The sequence below is a fragment of the Psittacula echo genome (genome assembly GCF_963264785.1).
Source record: "Psittacula echo genome assembly, chromosome: 3".
In the NCBI taxonomy this organism is placed as follows: Eukaryota; Metazoa; Chordata; class Aves; order Psittaciformes; family Psittacidae; genus Psittacula; species Psittacula echo.
This window is the reverse complement of record NC_137736.1, coordinates 63,451,565-63,470,623: the sequence shown is the minus strand read 5'-3', so window position 1 is coordinate 63,470,623 and position 19,059 is coordinate 63,451,565. Positions and strand designations below refer to the sequence as shown.

General features: G+C 39.8%; 1 protein-coding gene across 1 annotated transcript; it reads right to left on the bottom strand.

Moving 5' to 3' along the window:
• Nucleotides 1-1,356: 1,356 nt before the first annotated feature.
• On the bottom strand, nucleotides 1,357-17,996 carry LOC308218997 (sulfotransferase 1C1-like; the record flags this gene model as incomplete). Its single annotated transcript, XM_080613535.1, is given in 7 exon segments — nucleotides 1,357-1,429; nucleotides 1,930-1,991; nucleotides 1,995-2,032; nucleotides 2,189-2,224; nucleotides 2,227-2,362; nucleotides 2,570-2,655; nucleotides 17,840-17,996. Coding segments are annotated over 7 exon segments (588 nt in total).
• Nucleotides 17,997-19,059: the final 1,063 nt, after the last annotated feature.

The window sequence follows — 19,059 nt, the reverse complement described above, 5'->3', positions numbered from 1 at the left end:
CTTGGTAACTACAGATCCAATAATTTTCACTGGTAACAATTCAGTGTTCCCTGTTTTACTCTGGTACAATCAATAACATCTTGCAAATTATGTCTAATCCACAGGTTGATCTCTCTCAGCTATGGTGGCTTGAGGAGGCATAAAAAGTGGAAACATCCCACATTTCTATCCTCCTGCCAGCTACATTTTGTCATAAAGGTTACCATTTCCACCTTTGAATATATATTAGGATATCAACAGGATAAGAAAAGCCAGGTTTTTTATGTAGCCACACATCCAGTGGTTTTTTCCCCCTTTTTTTAATAGGACTGCACTCTGACCTGTGCTACTTTTTATCTTTTTTTTTTCAGAGCAGCTGAACTGCAGCTGTATGCAGCGTTACTTAAGGAAGTGAGAGCAAAGGTGATTTCCCCAATGTTATTCCCTTACTGTATGACACCTCTAGCCTTGCAGTGGCTGTGCAGCTCCCTTTCAGATTAGGCTTCAGCCACCATCAGCATTTTGCAGTTCTGATAGATTCAGTGATTTCAAAGGAGGAGCAAATAGATTATCTGTGCGACCTTTTGTACAGCGCCACTCATAAAATGTCACCAAGCTAGTAAGTTAAGCATGTTTTCCATTTACTGATGTCTCTTATGACTCTGAGTGAAGAGGGCTGGATTGGCAAACTGATGTGACTCACCGTTTCATGGAGCAAGCCTAGAGCAGGCAACGCCTTTTCCTCATACTGGTTATAGTAAGATAGCGTATCAAGTTAATCATAAACAAAAAGCAAACAAGCAGCAGAAAGCTCCCCAGGCTGATATTTAGCCTTCCTGTGATGAACAGCAGTGCTTCTGCCAGGTAATTTTTTTTTCTCAGGCTGTCAGTTTACTGAGACATCTTTTTTTTTGTGTGCAAGAATTTCTGTTGACCTTCAAATGCCTACCTTTGCACTAGTGCAGCAAATGTGTGTTTCTGGTCTCAGTGTTTCCTGCATTTTGGGGGAAACTCGGTGGGCCAGGAACTGACAGCGTGGCTTCTATGTTTAATAGGAAGCCTTCCATTTGTTTTCAGCTTGATGCAAGATACAGCTGCCCTTTAGAGAACTGCATTAATTTTAGACATTATTAAGTAGGTAGCCTGAAATGGACTCTGCATGGTGACAGCTGCTCCTCTTACTAAATCCTTGGAACTCGCTGCAGGCCAGAGAGAAAATACTCCCAGCAAACATTTTCTGTGTTAAACTAAACTGAGCTAGACTAAATGAGACTAGGACAGTATTTTGCTCCAGCTGCTGTGGTCTATGTTGTTTTCCCTCTGACATTCAGAGTAATTAAATGGGCTACAAATCACTTCAGTTAATTTCCCACAAGCTCAAAGGAAGTAGCGGGTGTTTGGTGTTTTTGGAAATGTTGCGTTCATCTCGATGGAGTTTATGATGTCTGGCCTAAAATGAGAGAAAAAGAAAAGAGTCTACTTTATGGCTTCTGTTTATACTTGACCACTTTCAAATTTGTTTATTGTTACTTTTTCATTAACATTTGTACAACACGTGAATAACATGTAATACCACACCTGTTGCATTCTTTTGACACCTTCTTTCCCATTGGTTCCTAATTTCTGTTAGAAGTTGATTTCAAAATGCCAGCAATATCATCTACAGTTTTAGAAAGACAAAATCTCAAAGCATCTCTGAAATATTTTTGTCCATGCTGAAGGTACTGTGGGGGGATGAATGAGAAATATCCAGGAGAATTATTTTCTTCAGGGAAACCTAAACTTCATCATAATTTGGGCGCCCCATGATAATGAAAAATCAGTGGTGTGTGAAAGAGGGACATTAAATTCTTAGGGACACAGGAATTTTGTGAAGGAAAAGCAAAATATATAAAATGGAACAGGCTGAAGATCTCAGAGGGTAATTCCCATGCTAATAATCACAATTACATGTGAAAACTAAGAAAGTTACCAGCCATTTTCTTCTTATAACCTTCATCAAATTTCTTATTCTATGGCACAATGAAATAATTCTTCCAGTCCCTGACAACCCCTAGAAACAGCAAAGCAAAAAAAGAGATAATATTAATTTACCAGTATTTCCTGAAGCCCATTAGCCATGACTCGCTAGATACTTGTACTTCAAGGCTTATTTCAAAACAGGATGACAGCCAGGAAGACAGTCAATGACAATAACAAACCTCAGTACCTTGTCTCATGAACGGTGAAACAAAGAGATCCATTGAAACTCTGTAGTATAGTTTGGCATAGTATTTTCCTTCATTATTGGAAATGAGGTGTTACGGACTATCTTGTTTAGAACTTCCTGATTCACATTCTTCTCCAGGAACTTCAGAATCTTCTGAATTTCTTTCTTTGGATTCTGCAGAGAGAATAAAGGGGGATTAAGATACAGAGACAGGAGAAACAAAGAAATCAAACATAGCGTTAAATTTGCAATTGTCAGGGTGAGAAGATCAGGTTATCGGAAGATTTAGCGGCTGGCATTATAACAGAAAAGTGGTGATTGTAGGTAGAATCTACTGGAATTCCAGATTTCAGAGCTCTAAACATACCTTCAACCTTCTACCTCCTTCATGTCTTCATGGAAGAGGTAGAGAATAGGGTGCTTATCTGTTGCCTCCCACCATCCTTTCACATGGTCATACCAGGAATCTCAGAGCACTGAAAATGAGGAACAGCCGGAGGTATAAATGCCCAAAGTGACTTTAGGTGTCTATGGCACTCATGTTTCCCTCATAACCAGTGTCTGGGCGTCTCTCATCTGGTTCTGAATCTCTGTAGCCATGACTGCTGTGCTCTGTGCTTATCACAGCACTCATGTTATTAATCCCTCAGGTGTATGGATGCTCAGAGCAGGATTCATGTGTAAATTTAAAAGGAAACAAATGCAGATGCTTACCCCTGAATGAAAAATCCAGGCTGCCTTTATGGCTGGTTGGGAGAAACAGACATTTCCAGAGTGATTCATCTGGTCAGCTGGACAAGACCAGTCTTAATTTGCCCTGCTTTGAGCTGGGGTTTTGGACCAGAATGGAAACCAAAGATCCCTTCCAAGTTGCATTATTCAGTGATTCTAACTAGTTTAAATATTTGCTATACAATCAGAAGTGCTCCTTTCTCTCCAGCAAGTATACAGATGATTAGCTTGGGCAGAGGTAGCTGTGTTCTAGATGTCTGCACTCAGACAGATGGCTCCCAATATGAGCAGATCGAACAGAAGACACAAGGTCTTTAGACATGAGACTCTCATCTTGTGCTGGTCCAGATAGTGGTGTTTCTAGGACTACATGGTAGCAAAAAATATTAAGGACCTATGGAAGCTTTCCTGACCCAAATTGCAAACTGCCATCCACCTGAGCAGGTTTTCTTTCTTGGTATGTGCACCTCTTTTAGGAAGGGAAGTATTGGCTTTTGGGGTTGCCAGCCTTTAGTTCTATAACTGGCTTTGTTCAGATGCCTGATTTTTACAAAGTTGAATTTAGGTAAAAAGACTCCTTTATCTCAATTTCACTGAATAAATTGCCACAGAATTCCACCCTTTGGTCCACGTGCAGGCGATGACTTTCCTGATACAACTAACATCATAGACATAGGGGGTCCCAGCTGAAGGGCTGGGTGATTGTTCTGGTTTCAGCAAGTCAGTGAATTGGTTAAGCATTCCCTTTATGAAACAAACCAAGAAACCAAGAAGACTGCTTGGCTGGCTTTAAGCTGGTCAGTTGATCGTTTTCTGGCTTTGACATCAGGTTTTAATTCCAAAGGCTGGCAACGACAGAACTAACAAATAACAAAGAATAAGCAGAAAATACATGAGTAAGGTATAATATTTCTTCTGCTGCTTGTGTTATTGTTTTGTTGTTTTTTTGGTTGGATTTTTTTTCCTTTTTTTTTTTATATGACCATTACTTCCAAGTTCTGTCATGGGAGGATTTGCTGTTTTCCTGTTTGTGTTAAGCCTGTGCCGATTCTGTTTGTCCTTCTCATACCTACACCTGGAGGTTCATTTGCTGGTTTGAAATGGTATTCATTCCCCTTTCAGTTATGCGGCCATCCTGATAATGCAGCAATCCCCAGAGCACATCAGCTGGTGTGTCTGAACAAAGAAAAAACAAAGAGCTGCTTATCAAGTGGGTTTCTTTTGTTGTAGCTGTGAATCTGAGTAGCTTATGAACAGTGCACTGTGCCAGATAAGCTGGAGTGAGGCTGAAACCCACTGCCTGTAGCTTTAAAACTGCTTTTGAAGTATGCAATGGGTGATGCATTTGTCCTGTTGTGAAACAGGGAGGTGAGAGTTGAACTGGCTGGCCCAGGGACTGGGTTTCTGGTCTGGGATCATGGTTTACTGGGCCACTCTAAAAAAAGAACAAGCACTCTCGGCAAAGAGCTTCCTTCAGGTTTCCATTAACTTTTTCCTGAGTGCAAACTGCTGGCAAGTGTTTCCTCGTGTAAAACACACTGTGTTTATTGTATTTTATTGTATTGTATTGTATTTTGTTTATTAATGCATGCTGCTGCTATGTTTCATGGCTATCCATGGCCACACCATGCTGTTCTTGACGATATGGCTACTTATATGAATGAGCATAGATACTCGAATGTTACCGACTAGAACATCTGAAAGGAGTTAAGCAAAGGTAAACAGCACTACAGTGGAGTCAGAACTTGAAGAGAGCAGATGAATAACGACACAGTTGTCTTCTGTTAGCCTTCCAGACTCTGGAGTTGGGTCTGTGTTGTTTTTTTCCTGTTCTTCAAGTGAGATCTCCTTTAAAATAGCTTCTTTCATTCCTATTAAATCAGGTTTAGGTTTTCTAGCTTGAAAATAAATGCAAAGGGATTGTCTAAGAAATAAAATGTTTCCACTTCCTGTTTGACACTTTCACTTTAAAAAAATCATTAGTAGAATATTCCTTATTGAAGATAATTCTTTGTTGAGTTTTCTGGCAAAAAAGTTCTGTTTTCTATCTTACTGGATATTAATGGAAAGCCTTAATGTTTGTGTATTATCTCTTTTTTTTTCTCCCTGCAATGAGCGTGTCAGGGGTCATTTGTATATAGTGAAAGAACATTTGAAAGAAGTGGGTAACTCAAAAACTCACTGAGTGAATTACATCAGATTTTTAAAATACCTGACAAATTTGTCTTGGACAAGAAATCTCTCAGGCTAGTGGACATGAATAACAAATAATTTAAAGGCAGGGAAGGCTGTTTTGCTCTAATTCTTATGTCGGAGTTGAATATTTTTGCATTTAAAATTTAATCAAGAATCACAGTAGGACTTTCAAATCATGTTAGAAAAAGTGTATTTGTTATTTGCACAGGATCAGACTTGAAGTGGATGAAGGCTACAAATCCTACATCAGTGTCAAGCACTATATTATGATTTTAAATCTGGTTTTGCCTATATTAGCTATCTATATTATCTAGGTGTTATGTCTTATAAATTAAAATCTATATTAAAATCTATAGCTATACATTTGAGTGAAAGAATTTTCTTCCTTGTTATACTTAGTGTTTGTATGACATTTCTCTAAAACTCCCATCTCCCTCTGCTGGACGAAACACAGTCTTTCTTGCAAAAGCTGTTAAATACACTTGAAAGCTGTTCAAATCCTTAGATACTAACCTGTATTCCTCATTCAGAAAAATGCATATACTCTGGAGAAAGGAAAGAACAGTCTGGACAGACCAAGGTTTCACTTTCAGGCTTGTTGAATTTTAAAGCTGGTTGTCTGGATTAATCTCTTGGTGCCTGAATTAAACCGACCTATCAGTTGGTGAGCCACCGTAGGCAAAGTAAGCTTTTGGTATTGTGGGATGCATCTAGGGTTAATCACAAGTATGTCCTGTCATAGACTCCTGACTGTCACAGCCCATATGTTGTCAAGAGCAATCCTGCAGGTATCTGTAAAACAGGAACAGTACTGTCAATCCTATGATGATAATTTAATGAATTTTTAATGAATATTTGGGTTGCAGCCAGCTACAGTTGAGATAATCATCACAGATATATTTATGTAATAGCAGAATAAATGCTAAGGGAAATGTTAAGTGTACACATGGAATGAAAAGTCCTAAAGCTTTAATTCAACATCACATTTAAGCACAATACCTGAGTGCAGTCGCTATCAGTAAAGCACTTAATATCCCATTACCATCACACTCCAGATATTGCTTTGCTTTAAGTAGCCTCTCTCCAGCAGAGTTTCCTGCTAGAGGAAGTGTTGGAGCCCACAGCGTGTATAACTCTGACCAGCTCTGCATGTGTTAGGGTCACAGTCATATTAATATACAATCTTGTTACTGTGGGCATTCATAGTCAGGTGATAAAGTTTAATTGGAATCCTGCAGCTTTTCCCAGACACTTTTCCCAAGAAAATATGCATATGAAATGCTGCAGTGTCACCCTGTCAGTGGCACTAATGCTTTTGGCATTGTTTCTGGAAATTACTTTATAGAAATAAAAGGTCAAGTATTCACTATGCAGAATAACACGTTCCCACTTGTAAATGAGATTTGGTTTAGAACCACAGGGGGAAAACAGAAACTTGTTATAAACAGTTACAGAGCTTGGTGTGCTTTATCTATCTATCTATCTATCTATCTATATCTGAAATGATGGAATTCACTTACAAGCATTACTTAGCATGTTAATACATGATACACAGTTGGCTGCAGACTCTACTTTGCTAGCAAGCTCAGTGTGGACAATGTTAATGCAGGAAGCATTCCTTGATACAGATAGGATAGAAGCTCTTCATGTTCTCAGGCTTAAAATTACATGTGGGTGTAGCATAAGTCTACATTAGAGAACCTGGGAGCACTGCTTAGTTTAAGGTGCCTGACACAGCTGTGTCCTTGTTTCTTCCCAAAGGAAGCCCCAAAATCTGTGCCAGATGCTGTAGGAGACTGGTGTGCCAAGAACCCAGTTTGTGCTGTGATGAGCAATCAGCAGTGAAAACAAATGCAGACCAAGAGCAAATGTAACCAAAGAGCTAGCTTATGGATCACAGGCGACGGGTATGTGTCCAACCTTCCAGGGAGCAGGCATGCATGGCTTGATGAGCAAGTGCTAAATGAACACTTACGGTCCTTTTCCTCAAAGTGGTGCTAAGTGGAAAAGTAATTTATTTTCACCATCCTTTCGTGTCAACCTGCCCTACAACTGTGAAATTAAAGTAGGACAGAAATGCTTTTCAAAATAAGTACTCAAAAAGAAAGTAAGTTGACCATGGGTTTCTGTTGGTTCCTTTGTATCAACAAATGAATCTTGTTCTTAAAGCTGGATCCAGGATTCTAGTTCTTCTAAACAGAATAAGTTGTTAACGTATTGCGTTTATATTTATCCAAATACAAGCTTCATGCCACAGTAATAGCAGGGGTTCCTTTAGCAACTGTCTTGAACTGATGTGAAAAGATTTCTATTCAAGACAACGTCTGCTTTGTAGCACAGCTTTTTGTGAGCACCTCTACTTGCATTAAGTGAAGTTATTCAACAGGCCACTTGCTAGGTCAGGGCAAAATACAATCAGACTTGCACAATTATTTTTACAATTATTTTCTGAAATGAAACATGCATTTCTTCTTTACAACTGAAGTCTGGAGATTGAAAATTGAATTCTTGGCTGTACTTGTGGATGCTCAAGTGCTACCCTGTGCTACTTCAGGCACTAAAACATCTTGACCTTTCATCTGGAACTATTAAATGGAGTTTTGCTTAAGTGGCACATCTGCTGTTCAAGCTGGGACTTGGTTGCATGAAGACTGCCATTCTCAGTTCAGAAGACATTTGCTTATCCAACCAAATTATAACTCCAGTTTCCTTTTTACAGGCATCTGTTTGGAGGCAGGAAAATCTCTCTGGATGTGAAGCTTCAGAAAGGAGCTTCAGAAATTTTCATGCAGTGTTGAATTTGTGATCATTATCCAAATTCCTCTCTGAAATTCTGCAAGCCCAATAACATTACTTCCTGAGTCAAGTGCTGCTTGGTTCTAGGAAATCCTTGTGTGACTATGTCACAAATTAAAGAAGGTAAACCAGATGCTACAAACAAGCAAAATTTGAACATGTATGCTGTCATTTTTCTTCAGTACAATAGGTTCATGTGTCACAATTCTTATTAGGTAGCAGAAAGAACATTTTAGTGACATACCTGAGCAATAAGAAACCTCTCCTAATAAGGTTTATAAAAAATTCTTGGCAGTGACTGTCTTTATGCATGGTTGTAAAAAGACCTTATTCAGATAAACACAGTGCGGTGAGGGAAAGCAAAGCTGTAAAAAATATTAGTTGGTCTTCTTGTGAGTATAAAAATTGAATTATAACCACCAACATTTTATCAGGAATATTCATTAACAGCATAAAATCTGATACTCTTCAGAAGTAAAGAAATATATGTGTTTCACTTGCCTATGTGTTCTGATACAGGAAGACAACTTTAATTTACAATGATGGAGCCTTAATGGTATACATTTTTAAGATATTTAGTGTATTTATTTTGAGAAGTTGTTCACATTTTCAATCAAAAAGACATTTTAAGTGGTTGAAATGATCTTCAGTTGAAACAGGTTGACATCTGTACCCCTTCCTAGCCCTGTAACAAAAGAACGCTTTAACAGCTGGACGAGAACCAGGATGAGGCTGCCTGGTGTTAGCAACAGCTGGTGTCCAGATGCCTCACTGTCCTACTGAGCTTCCCTGTTGTGATGCTACAGGAGCTGATGCAAGTGGGAATAGTTAAGTGGGAAATCTGTCTGCCCTCTCCCTTTTTAAATATTAATTTAGATTTTTTTCATCTTATTGATAAAAGTCTACTCACACTTTAGTGGATTTGTTTCTTCTCTCATTTGGTAATTCTTCTGGGAACTATGCTATTCACATCAACAGAATTGCACCTGTATATAACTAGGAGGAGAGGAGTTGATCGAAGATTCATAAAGCCTGTTGATGTTGCCATGTCTTTTAATTCCCATGGGTCAATGAATCAGTTAACCTGTTTCCTTCAGGTCACTGGCATAAAACCAATAGGAGTGTTAACATTTGCTGAAGAATTAACACCGTTCTGAAATAAATGACCAGTGTTTCAGTATTACATGGCAGGCCAGAGACTGTGCTACTCTTTGTGGCAGCTTTAGAGGGGAAGAAGCTCTCACGCTTTAAGACAGAACTTTTAGGCTTAAAACATCTGTTACCTTTCCGTTAAGATACAGAGGCAAAAACAAACATTGAGGTGTCAAAGGCTGTATTTATATAGCCAGTGGGTACATTTCTTCTTGTTGTTCTTGTGCAACTCTTCCATAGTGGAAAAATTATTAGAAAAGCCTTTCCTGAACAGCCAGTTTGTATTGGTCAAGTCTGACAAGCTGTCTTCTCACGCCAAGGTATTACAGATGTGAGACATCTATCAGGAGCTAGTAGGATTATCACACAGTTTAAGTTTGTATTAAATGAGACATGTTGGGCAGGACTTCCACCATATTTTAGTAGCAATTGGTCTCGCTTTGCATGTGTAAAACTGCACATGCATGGTATCAGCAGGCTTAGATGAAGCTGAATTACCTTGGTGGATGTCTACCTCTAGTAACAACTGGGGTAGCTAAAGCAACTAGACTCCTAACATAGATGCATTTCAAGTTCCTGAAGTTAGGCAAGCTAGATCCAGACTAGTATGGTAGTGTGCCTACCAATAAAATTGTTTCAGAACTGTACATTTTAAGTAATCTCTGTATATAAAGAAATGTATGTAAATGTAGAAACAAAAAAAATTCCCTAGTCTAAATCTTTGTTGTCCAACCAAATGTTGTATAAAAGGTCTGGAAAAAACCCTGCATAAATAACACCATTTCTAAAGTGCATGGCTAATCCTGCTTCCTTAAAAATGTAGGATAATGTATCTGTTAATTTAATGGGAGAAGAGCTAGGTTGTGATGGTGGAGTATTCAAAACTATTGTAATGTGTAAAGCTTTAAAAAATCTTGCAAGCATCTAAAACTTCTGCACTAAGCAGATACTTTTTTCCACTCTACATCTATATCTCATAAAGGACAATCCTTTTGTCCACAGATTGTAAAGGAGGCACATGAGGTTCTGGTTCTCTGCGTACTTTGTGTCATACCTTCTGTCCTTGTAGCTCCAGCCTTGTTCCTTGGTATGCTGAAGTATACAATTGTACATGTCATCTGCAAGACAGAAGGGCAGGATCTTGCTGTCAGTTTTTCCCAACAAGAAAAGTAGAGTTTAAAGTCAAAACAGATGAAAAGCAAGAAAGCTATAGGAATAAAAAATGACCAGTCAGGTGTTTGTGCCTTGACCTAAACCGTATGAATGACAAAAGTGTGACAGCACGTTTTCTGAGTAGTTAGAATTTTTTTGCCTCTTAATAATGTTCATTATTTACTCCTCTAATTGTCATGAAAAAAAGTCTCTTGAAAAGCCACTGCTTTCCACAGTGAGGCCACTGCTGGCCTAAGTTGAAAACTTTTGTATGTGCCTTCAGCACAAAATTAAGAACATTATGGTCACTTATTCTTTTATAATTTTGGATAGGTGTCTTTCCTTAGATTGCTTACTTAGATTGTAACTGATCTAAAACTCTTTTGTTGAATTTGGTAGGAGCTGATAAACGTTATGCTGTTTGCACTTTCCGAATGGCAAAATGTTCAGCAAAATCTTAATAATCCAAATTTATGTGATTTTTCTTTTTCAGCAAGAATGATGTAAGATGTAGGGATTCTTAATGAAATTAAAGAACAGAAGATTGCAAATTAAAGGTAAATATCTTATGAAGTGATGTCCTTATAGCAAGTATGGCTGCATTTGAAGGATCGGGAAGTTATGACCATTAATGTAATATGTTTCATTTTACATGCTGAGAAAAATTCCTCCTTTCACAATAAATGACAGTCCTCATACAGGATGAACAAACTGGATATTTGTATGCGTAAAAGATAGCAATTTTTCAGTTAATATATGCCATTCATCAGTGTTGGCATACTTTGATACTGTATGTAAGGACAGTTTAGTAGTTTATTCTTGTTTGCTTTAATGAAGATGTTTCTTCTATAGAACATCTGAGAGAGGGAGACCTACATAAAAGAGACGTGTGAATTATTTAAGGGTAATATACCAGATTAGTGATTTTTAGTGTCAAAGAAACATCCTGGATGCTTTGTCTGCATTCAGTATACTCGCTTTTGCATGCATGGAGTATGGAAGCTGTCAAAGTGTTGAAAGTCTGACAGATTTTTTGAGCTAAATATTCTATTTTTTGACAGAACAGTTTGGTTTCTGAGTCCTGCATCCTTGCTTCACTGAGCAAAGGATGCTGTTATGTTTGGCTTAGTTCATTTTGAAGTCTCCAGTGGTCATAACCCATAAACCAGAGTGACACAGGGCCATCAATCAGCAAGCTTTGAATTCTTGAGCCTATCTTGCACATGATGTTCAGAGTGCAACCTGTGGAATATCAATCATTTTTATAATGTGATAGTGGAGCTCTGAGATAGGAGTTCCTGCCCACATATCCAGGTTCTGAGCATTTAACTGCTGGGTGAACTACCTGACAGTACTGTTACTTCAGGCATGGTGTTTTCACATGTAAGAATGCCTCTAAACGTTTTTGAGTTGTACTTTAATGACATGCTATTCAACCAATGAGCCATGACCGTTCTCAGGTTTTGACGGCTAAATGGCCGTAATCTGAAGGTGATTTTCTTCAAGCTCAACATTAATTTTATTCTTTCTACTGTAATACCAGCTAGTACTTACAAGGTGAGTACTGGTGTATGTGACAACTTTAAAATTTGGCAAATTAAAATAGCGATACAATCTGCTTAGTATTTATATGTATCTATGATCATTCCTGTATAGTTAACTGCATAGATTTTCTAAGTTAATTGAAGGAAAATCATATGTTTGATTCCCACTTGTGGGAGACTCACAGTAATAATCCTGTCTATTTGTGATAGGCATAAAAATACATGAGATTAAATTTAGTGATTTTATTTACCTGATTTTTAAAACTTCAGTATATGATTGAAGTCATGCATTTGTGTAGTGTTTTGTTGTGGGACAAAAAGCTGGAGGATAAAACTCATCTTTTTTTTCTCAAAATAAGCTGTTAATTTTTTCCCTTTCTTGCATAGCGTGTGAGTTTTAATTACACTTTTATTGTGAGTAGCCCATGAACGTGACCAATAAGCACAGCTTTCTATTAAAAAGTATTCATATTTTTAAACCACAAAGACATATCTCTGCATAACTGCAAGGTACTTCTTTAACTTCTTTGTTATCACTTGAATGATTTTTTGCCATGCTCATTGTGCTCTGCTAGACCTGGCTCTGCTGTAAACCTCATAACAAACTGGAAAATCCTGGGACTAATTTACACAGATTTCCAGTGACTCACTAGGGGTGGCATGGCTGTTTGAAGGTAACAGATTCTGCTGGCTCCACGGAGTTTGTGGTTGGTGGTGAAGCTGTGGAGGGGCTGTAGAACACCCAGCTATTCCTGAGGTGTAGGGATGGGCTAATCTGGGGCCAGCACAGCATAAGGGTTATGTGAATTTAGTTGCCTGAGCATAGGAGTCTAATCACCTTGGACACCCCAATCTGGCTTCCCTCCAGAAGGGAAAAAATGTCCTGTGGGTCATATCTGTCAGCCATGGGCAAACATCTTGGAAATATGCTAAATTAGCATGTGACTTGCTTGAAGGACTCTGTGTGTGTAATTCAGACATCTCTTAGTGTGCAAAGACAGTGGATACATCCCAATGCATGCAGGAAATAGCTCTGACATCTTAATGCAATTATATGTGACAGTTATAGGTATAAATATATATTAAAACCCCTCCATCATCTTCCAGAACTACAGGGAACTGATCTCAAGACTTAGCACCCAAAGCTGCTGTCCCAGAACATCGTATGCAGGAACTGATGGCTGGTTTCACTTCACATTTACCAGCTGGCAGCCAACATTTAGCAAATCTAATTCAGAAAGTAAGGTAAGAAACACTCGTATAACAAGCCTTCTCACACTTGTCAGAAGTGTGAGCACTTCGTGATATAAGTGCAGAAGTGGGTCAGAAATGAAGTTTTTTTTCGATGTTAAAGCTCGCTCAAAATTCAAAGCAAATGATCTCCTCTATTCAAGTGACTGGTGTTGGCAGGGCTTCCACCAGCTTTTTTACAGGGACGAATACCTGGAATTAGTTGCTGTATAGCAGGGTTGTGTACTATATACTACTTGTTTCCTTCTCCAGCATATAAAAGCATCCAGCACTGCCTTATGAAGATTGCCAGTGTGTCTCTACCACACGTCAGTAAACAAGTAGCAGTGGATTGGAGCGCTTTCAGGAGGGCTATTCTAGGAGGAAGCATTCTGGCTACATCAAACTGAAGGGCTTCAGGTCTTGCCTGATCCCATCTCGGTGACCTGGGCACCCACCAGCTGCCTTCTCCTGCCCCTGGTGTCTGCAAGAAGTAAACTCAGCTGTAGGCTGCTGAAAGGACCAGGACTCTGTAATATATGTAATAATATGTAATATATGTAATATATGTAATAACAGTGGATATGTGATGCTAAATGTGTAAGCGGATTTTGTTGCTATGTTTATGTTGTATTTTGATTGTAGGCCCACTCAAAATACAGCGCAGAGGGCGTATAGGAGTGATAAAGAACTGGCTGGATGGCCGCACACAGAGTTGTGGTCAATGGCTCCATGTCCAGCTGGAGACCAATAATGAGTGGTGTCCCTCAGGGATTGGTGTTGGGGCTGGTCCTGTTCAACATCTTTGTCGGTGACATGGACAGTGGGGTTGAGTGCACCCTCAGCAAGTTTGCCGATGACACCAAGCTGTGTGGTTCGGTTGATACACTGGAGGGAAGGGATGCCATCCAGAGGGACCTTGACACGCTTGTGAGGTGGGCTGATGCCAACCTTATGAAGTTTAACCATGCCAAGTGCAAGGTCCTACACCTGGGTCGGAGCAATCCCAGGCACGGCTACAGGTTGGACAGAGAAGAGATTCAGAGCAGCCCTGCAGAGAAGGACTTGGGGGTGTTGGTTGATGAGAAAATGAGCATGAGCCAGCTTCAGTGTGTGCTCACAGCCCAGAAAGCCAACCGTATCCTGGGCTGCATCAAAAGGAGCGTGACCAGCAGGTCGAAGGAGGTGATCGTGCCCCTCTACTCTGCTCTCGTGAGACCTCACTTGGAGTATTGTGTGCAGTTCTGGTGTCCTCAACATAAAAAGGACATGGAACTGTTGGAACAAGTCCAGAGGAGGGCCATGAGGATGATCAAGGGACTGGAGCATCTCCCGTATGAAGACAGGCTGAGAAAGTTGGGGCTGTTCAGCCTGGAGAAGAGAAAGCTGCGTGGAGACCTCATAGCAGCCTTCCAGTATCTGAAGGGGACCTACAAGGATGCTGGGGAGGGACTATTCATCAGGGACTGTAGTGACAGGACAAGGGGTAACGGGTTCAAACTTAAACAGGGGAAGTTTAGATTGGATATAAGGAAGAAATTCTTTACTGTGAGGGTGGTGAGGCACTGGAATGGGTTGCCCAGGGAGGTTGTGAATGCTCCATCCCTGGTGGTGTTCAAGGCCAGGTTGGATGAGTCCTTGGGTGACATGGTTTAGTGTGAGGTGTCCCTGCCCATGGCAGGGGGGTTGGAACTAGATGATCTTAAGGTCCTTTCCAACCCTAACTATTCTATGATTCTATGATATATTTGTAAGTAAAAGAGAATCAGAGAGCGATTCCTGGCTCTGCAAATACAAGGCTGCACTCAGGGCATTTGTTACACTCATGGGGAAAACCAGGTCAGCAGTATCCTGGGAACCACCCTATGCCCTGCATGCCATCATGCATACTGCCTCCATGCCAGAGGTGGAAAAGCAAAGCTGAGCTGGGGAGTACATCAGTCTTATGCTTGCTTTTTGGCTGGGCTCCCTAAGATTCATTCAGCCTGACTATCCTGCAACATCGGCTGGGGGCATAGTCAGCGATCTAAAAATGATTAGCAACACAGTCCTCTGCCTTGGGAGTGGAGCAGCTGAGAGCTAATAGGGAGATAACCAGGCACTGCATTCTGTAAGAAGCTTTAGGACATCAGTGACAGATCCACTCATCTTTAAAGACATGATACATTTGATTCCCACGTGTGGGAGACTCCCAGTAATAATCCTATCTATTTGTGACAGGCATGTCACAAATAAAACATGGGATTAAATTTAGCAGGGTGAGTGTAACTGTACAGTAGTGTGATTTTCCTCATGTTAAAAGGTCAGTTGCAGCTGTGTTGCACATTGCAAGAACTAATCCCACAAACAAATTAAAATCTTGTCCCTTGATGCATCCATTGATGCTAAGAGGTACTGTCAGATGTACTTATTGGGCTCAAAATATAGGCATATACATGTATGTGTATAGGCATATACATGACTATGTACATGTATATGTGTATGTTGTATATGACTGAAGCATGCCTCAGGACTCTCCATCATGCTTACTTCCCAGAAAAAGATATTCCTATCAGTTCTGTGATTTAATTCAGAATGAGGTAAAGTGTAATATCATGTACTTTACCTGTAAAATACAAAATAAAATGAAATTAATCATAGTCCCTCTCTTTCCTCTAAATTCAGCTAATTTCTTGCTATTTTCCCAGATGGACTCAGTTTTCCCTTCCTGGGGAAAAAGACATTGTGCTTCAGCAACTAAATGATTTGAACCTTCCAAGGGTAAAATAAGGTGGGGTTTTTTTTCACAGTAAGAAAGACTGGCTGGTCTCCAAAGCTTGTCTGTCTCTATCTGCATTCCTGACAGTTTGCTTGGGCTTGCACTCCTGCTCTGCTCTTAGATCAGTACAGATACCTTCGTAACCATGCAACTGCTTTTCATGCCATATTATTTCTTTATTAAACTTAGCCTTTTGTGTTTACACCCTCGGTGCTTTCCTCCATAACAAAATCTTAAAACACTGACATAGTATGCTGGAAAAATTGATGTAGGAACCTGCTGGATCTGGTACAGATGGCAAGTGCTGTTGGGTGACTCTTGTTATGTGGTTGGAAATAGGTGTTTGTGGGTCTGCTTGCAGCCAAGGCAGATATTAAATTCTCCTTATCTTTCTCATTTTATACAGCTTCCCATAACAGCTCTTGCCACTCATCACATCCTAACTCATCCAACCTAGTTTTAGAAAGTCTTTTTCATTCCAAATCAATAGGTTCCTTTTGAAGCAAGAAGCTTCTTCTGGGAGCATGCTCTTATGCTCTCTCCTTTGGACTAGATGTTTGAAGGATCACCAGCATTTAAGGAAATCCTGTCCTGTTGGGGTTTAGTCAAATGTGCTGGCAAAAATTGGATACCAGGGATTTAAGCAACTTCCACTGCTTTGAAGGAGCTGGCTGAGTCTTCTGAGACTCCCTGGCTGCCTACAGAGGCAATCATACTGCACATGGGTGCCCAAAACCTTTCTGTAGATGTGGCAGTGAGCTCTGAGACAAAATGATCACAGTTGGCCACTAATGATGTGTATCACGTCGCCTGGAGAACAGGATGGAAGACCTAGGGATAGATTTGTGGTGGTGCTGAGCACACACGACTGATGCAGAAGCTGACTGAAAATGTACTTTGGATATACATAAGACTATAAAAGGCAGTTCTGAAAAACCAGGATATAGAACTGTACCTCTTTGATGGAGTATCTATGAATTTAGATAATCCTTCTGGAACAGATTTTTATACTTTTGATATCCCTAATTAAATATAGCACTGAAGTCCACAATTTAATTAACAGGTTGTTCTAAAAATATATTTCTTCAAAAAACAAACAAACAAACAAACAAACCCAACAGAAAAAAAACCCTCAGCAAGATAATTTCACGAGAGGCCTTTATTTTTTCTTATGAAATTTATTGCCTCTGCAGCTTCCTTGTACAGTCCATGAAGTGATAAGGCAAACAGCTTTTATATCTGAGACAGACTCCATAGGTAACTCAGGTTGGTCACCCAAAATCGATAGGCACAGCTTAAATTCAAGCTTTTGACTCTCTCTGTGTCCAAGTTTCTCAACTGTAAAACTAGAACTGGGATAATGGTTGTAAAATTAGCATTATTATTGCTCTTGATGCTCTTAGACACACAAGCAAAGAGATTTTTGGTATATTAAAAGGTCTAGGAAGTGTTTGAGGTTATAAGCATCATTTCTGAAAAGTCTATAAATGATTTAAAAAGATAATGTAAGAATTTTTGAGCTGCTGAATATTAACTTGCTAATGACTTTAAGTGGTCCATTTTCTATTAGTTCAAATTCAAGCAGTGATTTTACCATATATATTTTCTTCACATTAAAACTATATTTTTGCTTCATATAGTCTCCTCATTGCTTTATTTTTTGTCATGCATGAGTCTGAATTTAGAATATGTCTGCATGATTCCTTGGTGGATAAGGGACAGTTACTTTTACAAATAGGGTATTTTTCCTTTTTACCCTGATTTCACTCTTACTCTACAGGACTTTAAGGAAATGCAATTATTTCCACCATCATCTGAGAAGCCACTTAGATGCTCAAAGGTGAGCATTTGCTTAAGTGCTTTACTGATTGAGCTATTATGGCACTGGAGAGTATCAATTAAAACAACCAAAAAAAAAATCCCTTTGTCTCCTTCATGATTAAAAAGAAAAATAAAGTGAGGAGCATACGGAGCATTTGACCTTTAGAAAACATTTTCTCAGGTATTTTAATGAAATGCAAAAGGTACTTCTAAAATCTTTAGCGTTCATCAGCGGTTGCCTCGTCTATCAAAACACCGACATTAAATTACGGAACAGGAGCAGAAAACCAGGCAGTAGACCTTTGGGAGAGGCTTCCTCCCGCCCCTGGCCCCGGCAGATGGCACTGTTCTGAATCATTTGAGCCAGAGCCAGCCGTGCCCGAGGGATGCTGCGGCCCCGGCCCGCGGTGCAGGACGGTACCGGCATCGCACCCGTCTTCATCCTCCCTCACGCAGGCGGGCGAGGGAGTTTAGATTCTTCGCAAGTTAGAAATGAGTTAATCTCAACATTTTCATTGTGTTTTGTTAAAGTCATCAAGAGGTTGTTGCTAGCGAGGAAAAATAAAAAGTGCTCCAGTGCTGGAGCTGTGATTTTCTTTCTGCTGCTTGTACCTGTTGCTTCACTTCATAGTAACTCTGCCCCCCCTCTTCACTTCATAAGAACTCTTCCTTCCCCATTCTGGTTTTCAGCAAATTCAGGGTTCATTTCATAAAGTTGTAAGTTATAAAAATCTACTGCAGGTGTCAGAAAGAAGAAATATCCTGATACCTAGCGAGGTGCTTTGGAGAGGCTGTGTCTCTGCGGAGGGGTGAATTCACCCTGTGTGTGTATGTGTCTGCTGATTTGCTTCCATGGAGGGAAGCACAGACCTAAATGCTCAATTTACAAAGGAACTCAGGGGCTGGAAAAATTAACTTTCAGATAACCTATTGCCTTGCAAAATTCTCTGCCCTATGTTAGAAGCTCAGGCTTCCTTGAATGGGAGGAGTTTGGTGTCAAACGGCACTTCGTGTTCACATTTGGGCAGACAAAGCTCCTTTTTGGTTTTTATTTGCTGTTTTTATTCGTGACTTCTGAAGTTTGGTGTTTAAATCACACCACTCTTCTGGTAAAAAGACAGGGATATTTTTTTTTTTTGAACTGGGAGCACTTTTTTGGCTGTAGGTATTGATCTGGCCTTACCTTGATTCCTGGGAAGGGATATGTGTGTGCCTTCCTTACCTCTGAGCTGCAGGGAAAGTAAACATGAGCTTGGGGAGCAGCTTTGATGTGAAGTACTGCAGAGAATACATGGCTTCATTCCTAGGATTCTCAGATTTGGGGAACCTGTCTTTTAGTTTATGCTTGTTATCAAGCAGATGAGAACTCTGAAAATAGATCCTTTCTCTCTTGTTCCACTGTGTATAGTAAACCACAGACTTCCTGGATTCTTATGCTTGGAAGAACCTGCAACTTTTCTGCAAGTTGCCACAATCATCTGGGACGAGTC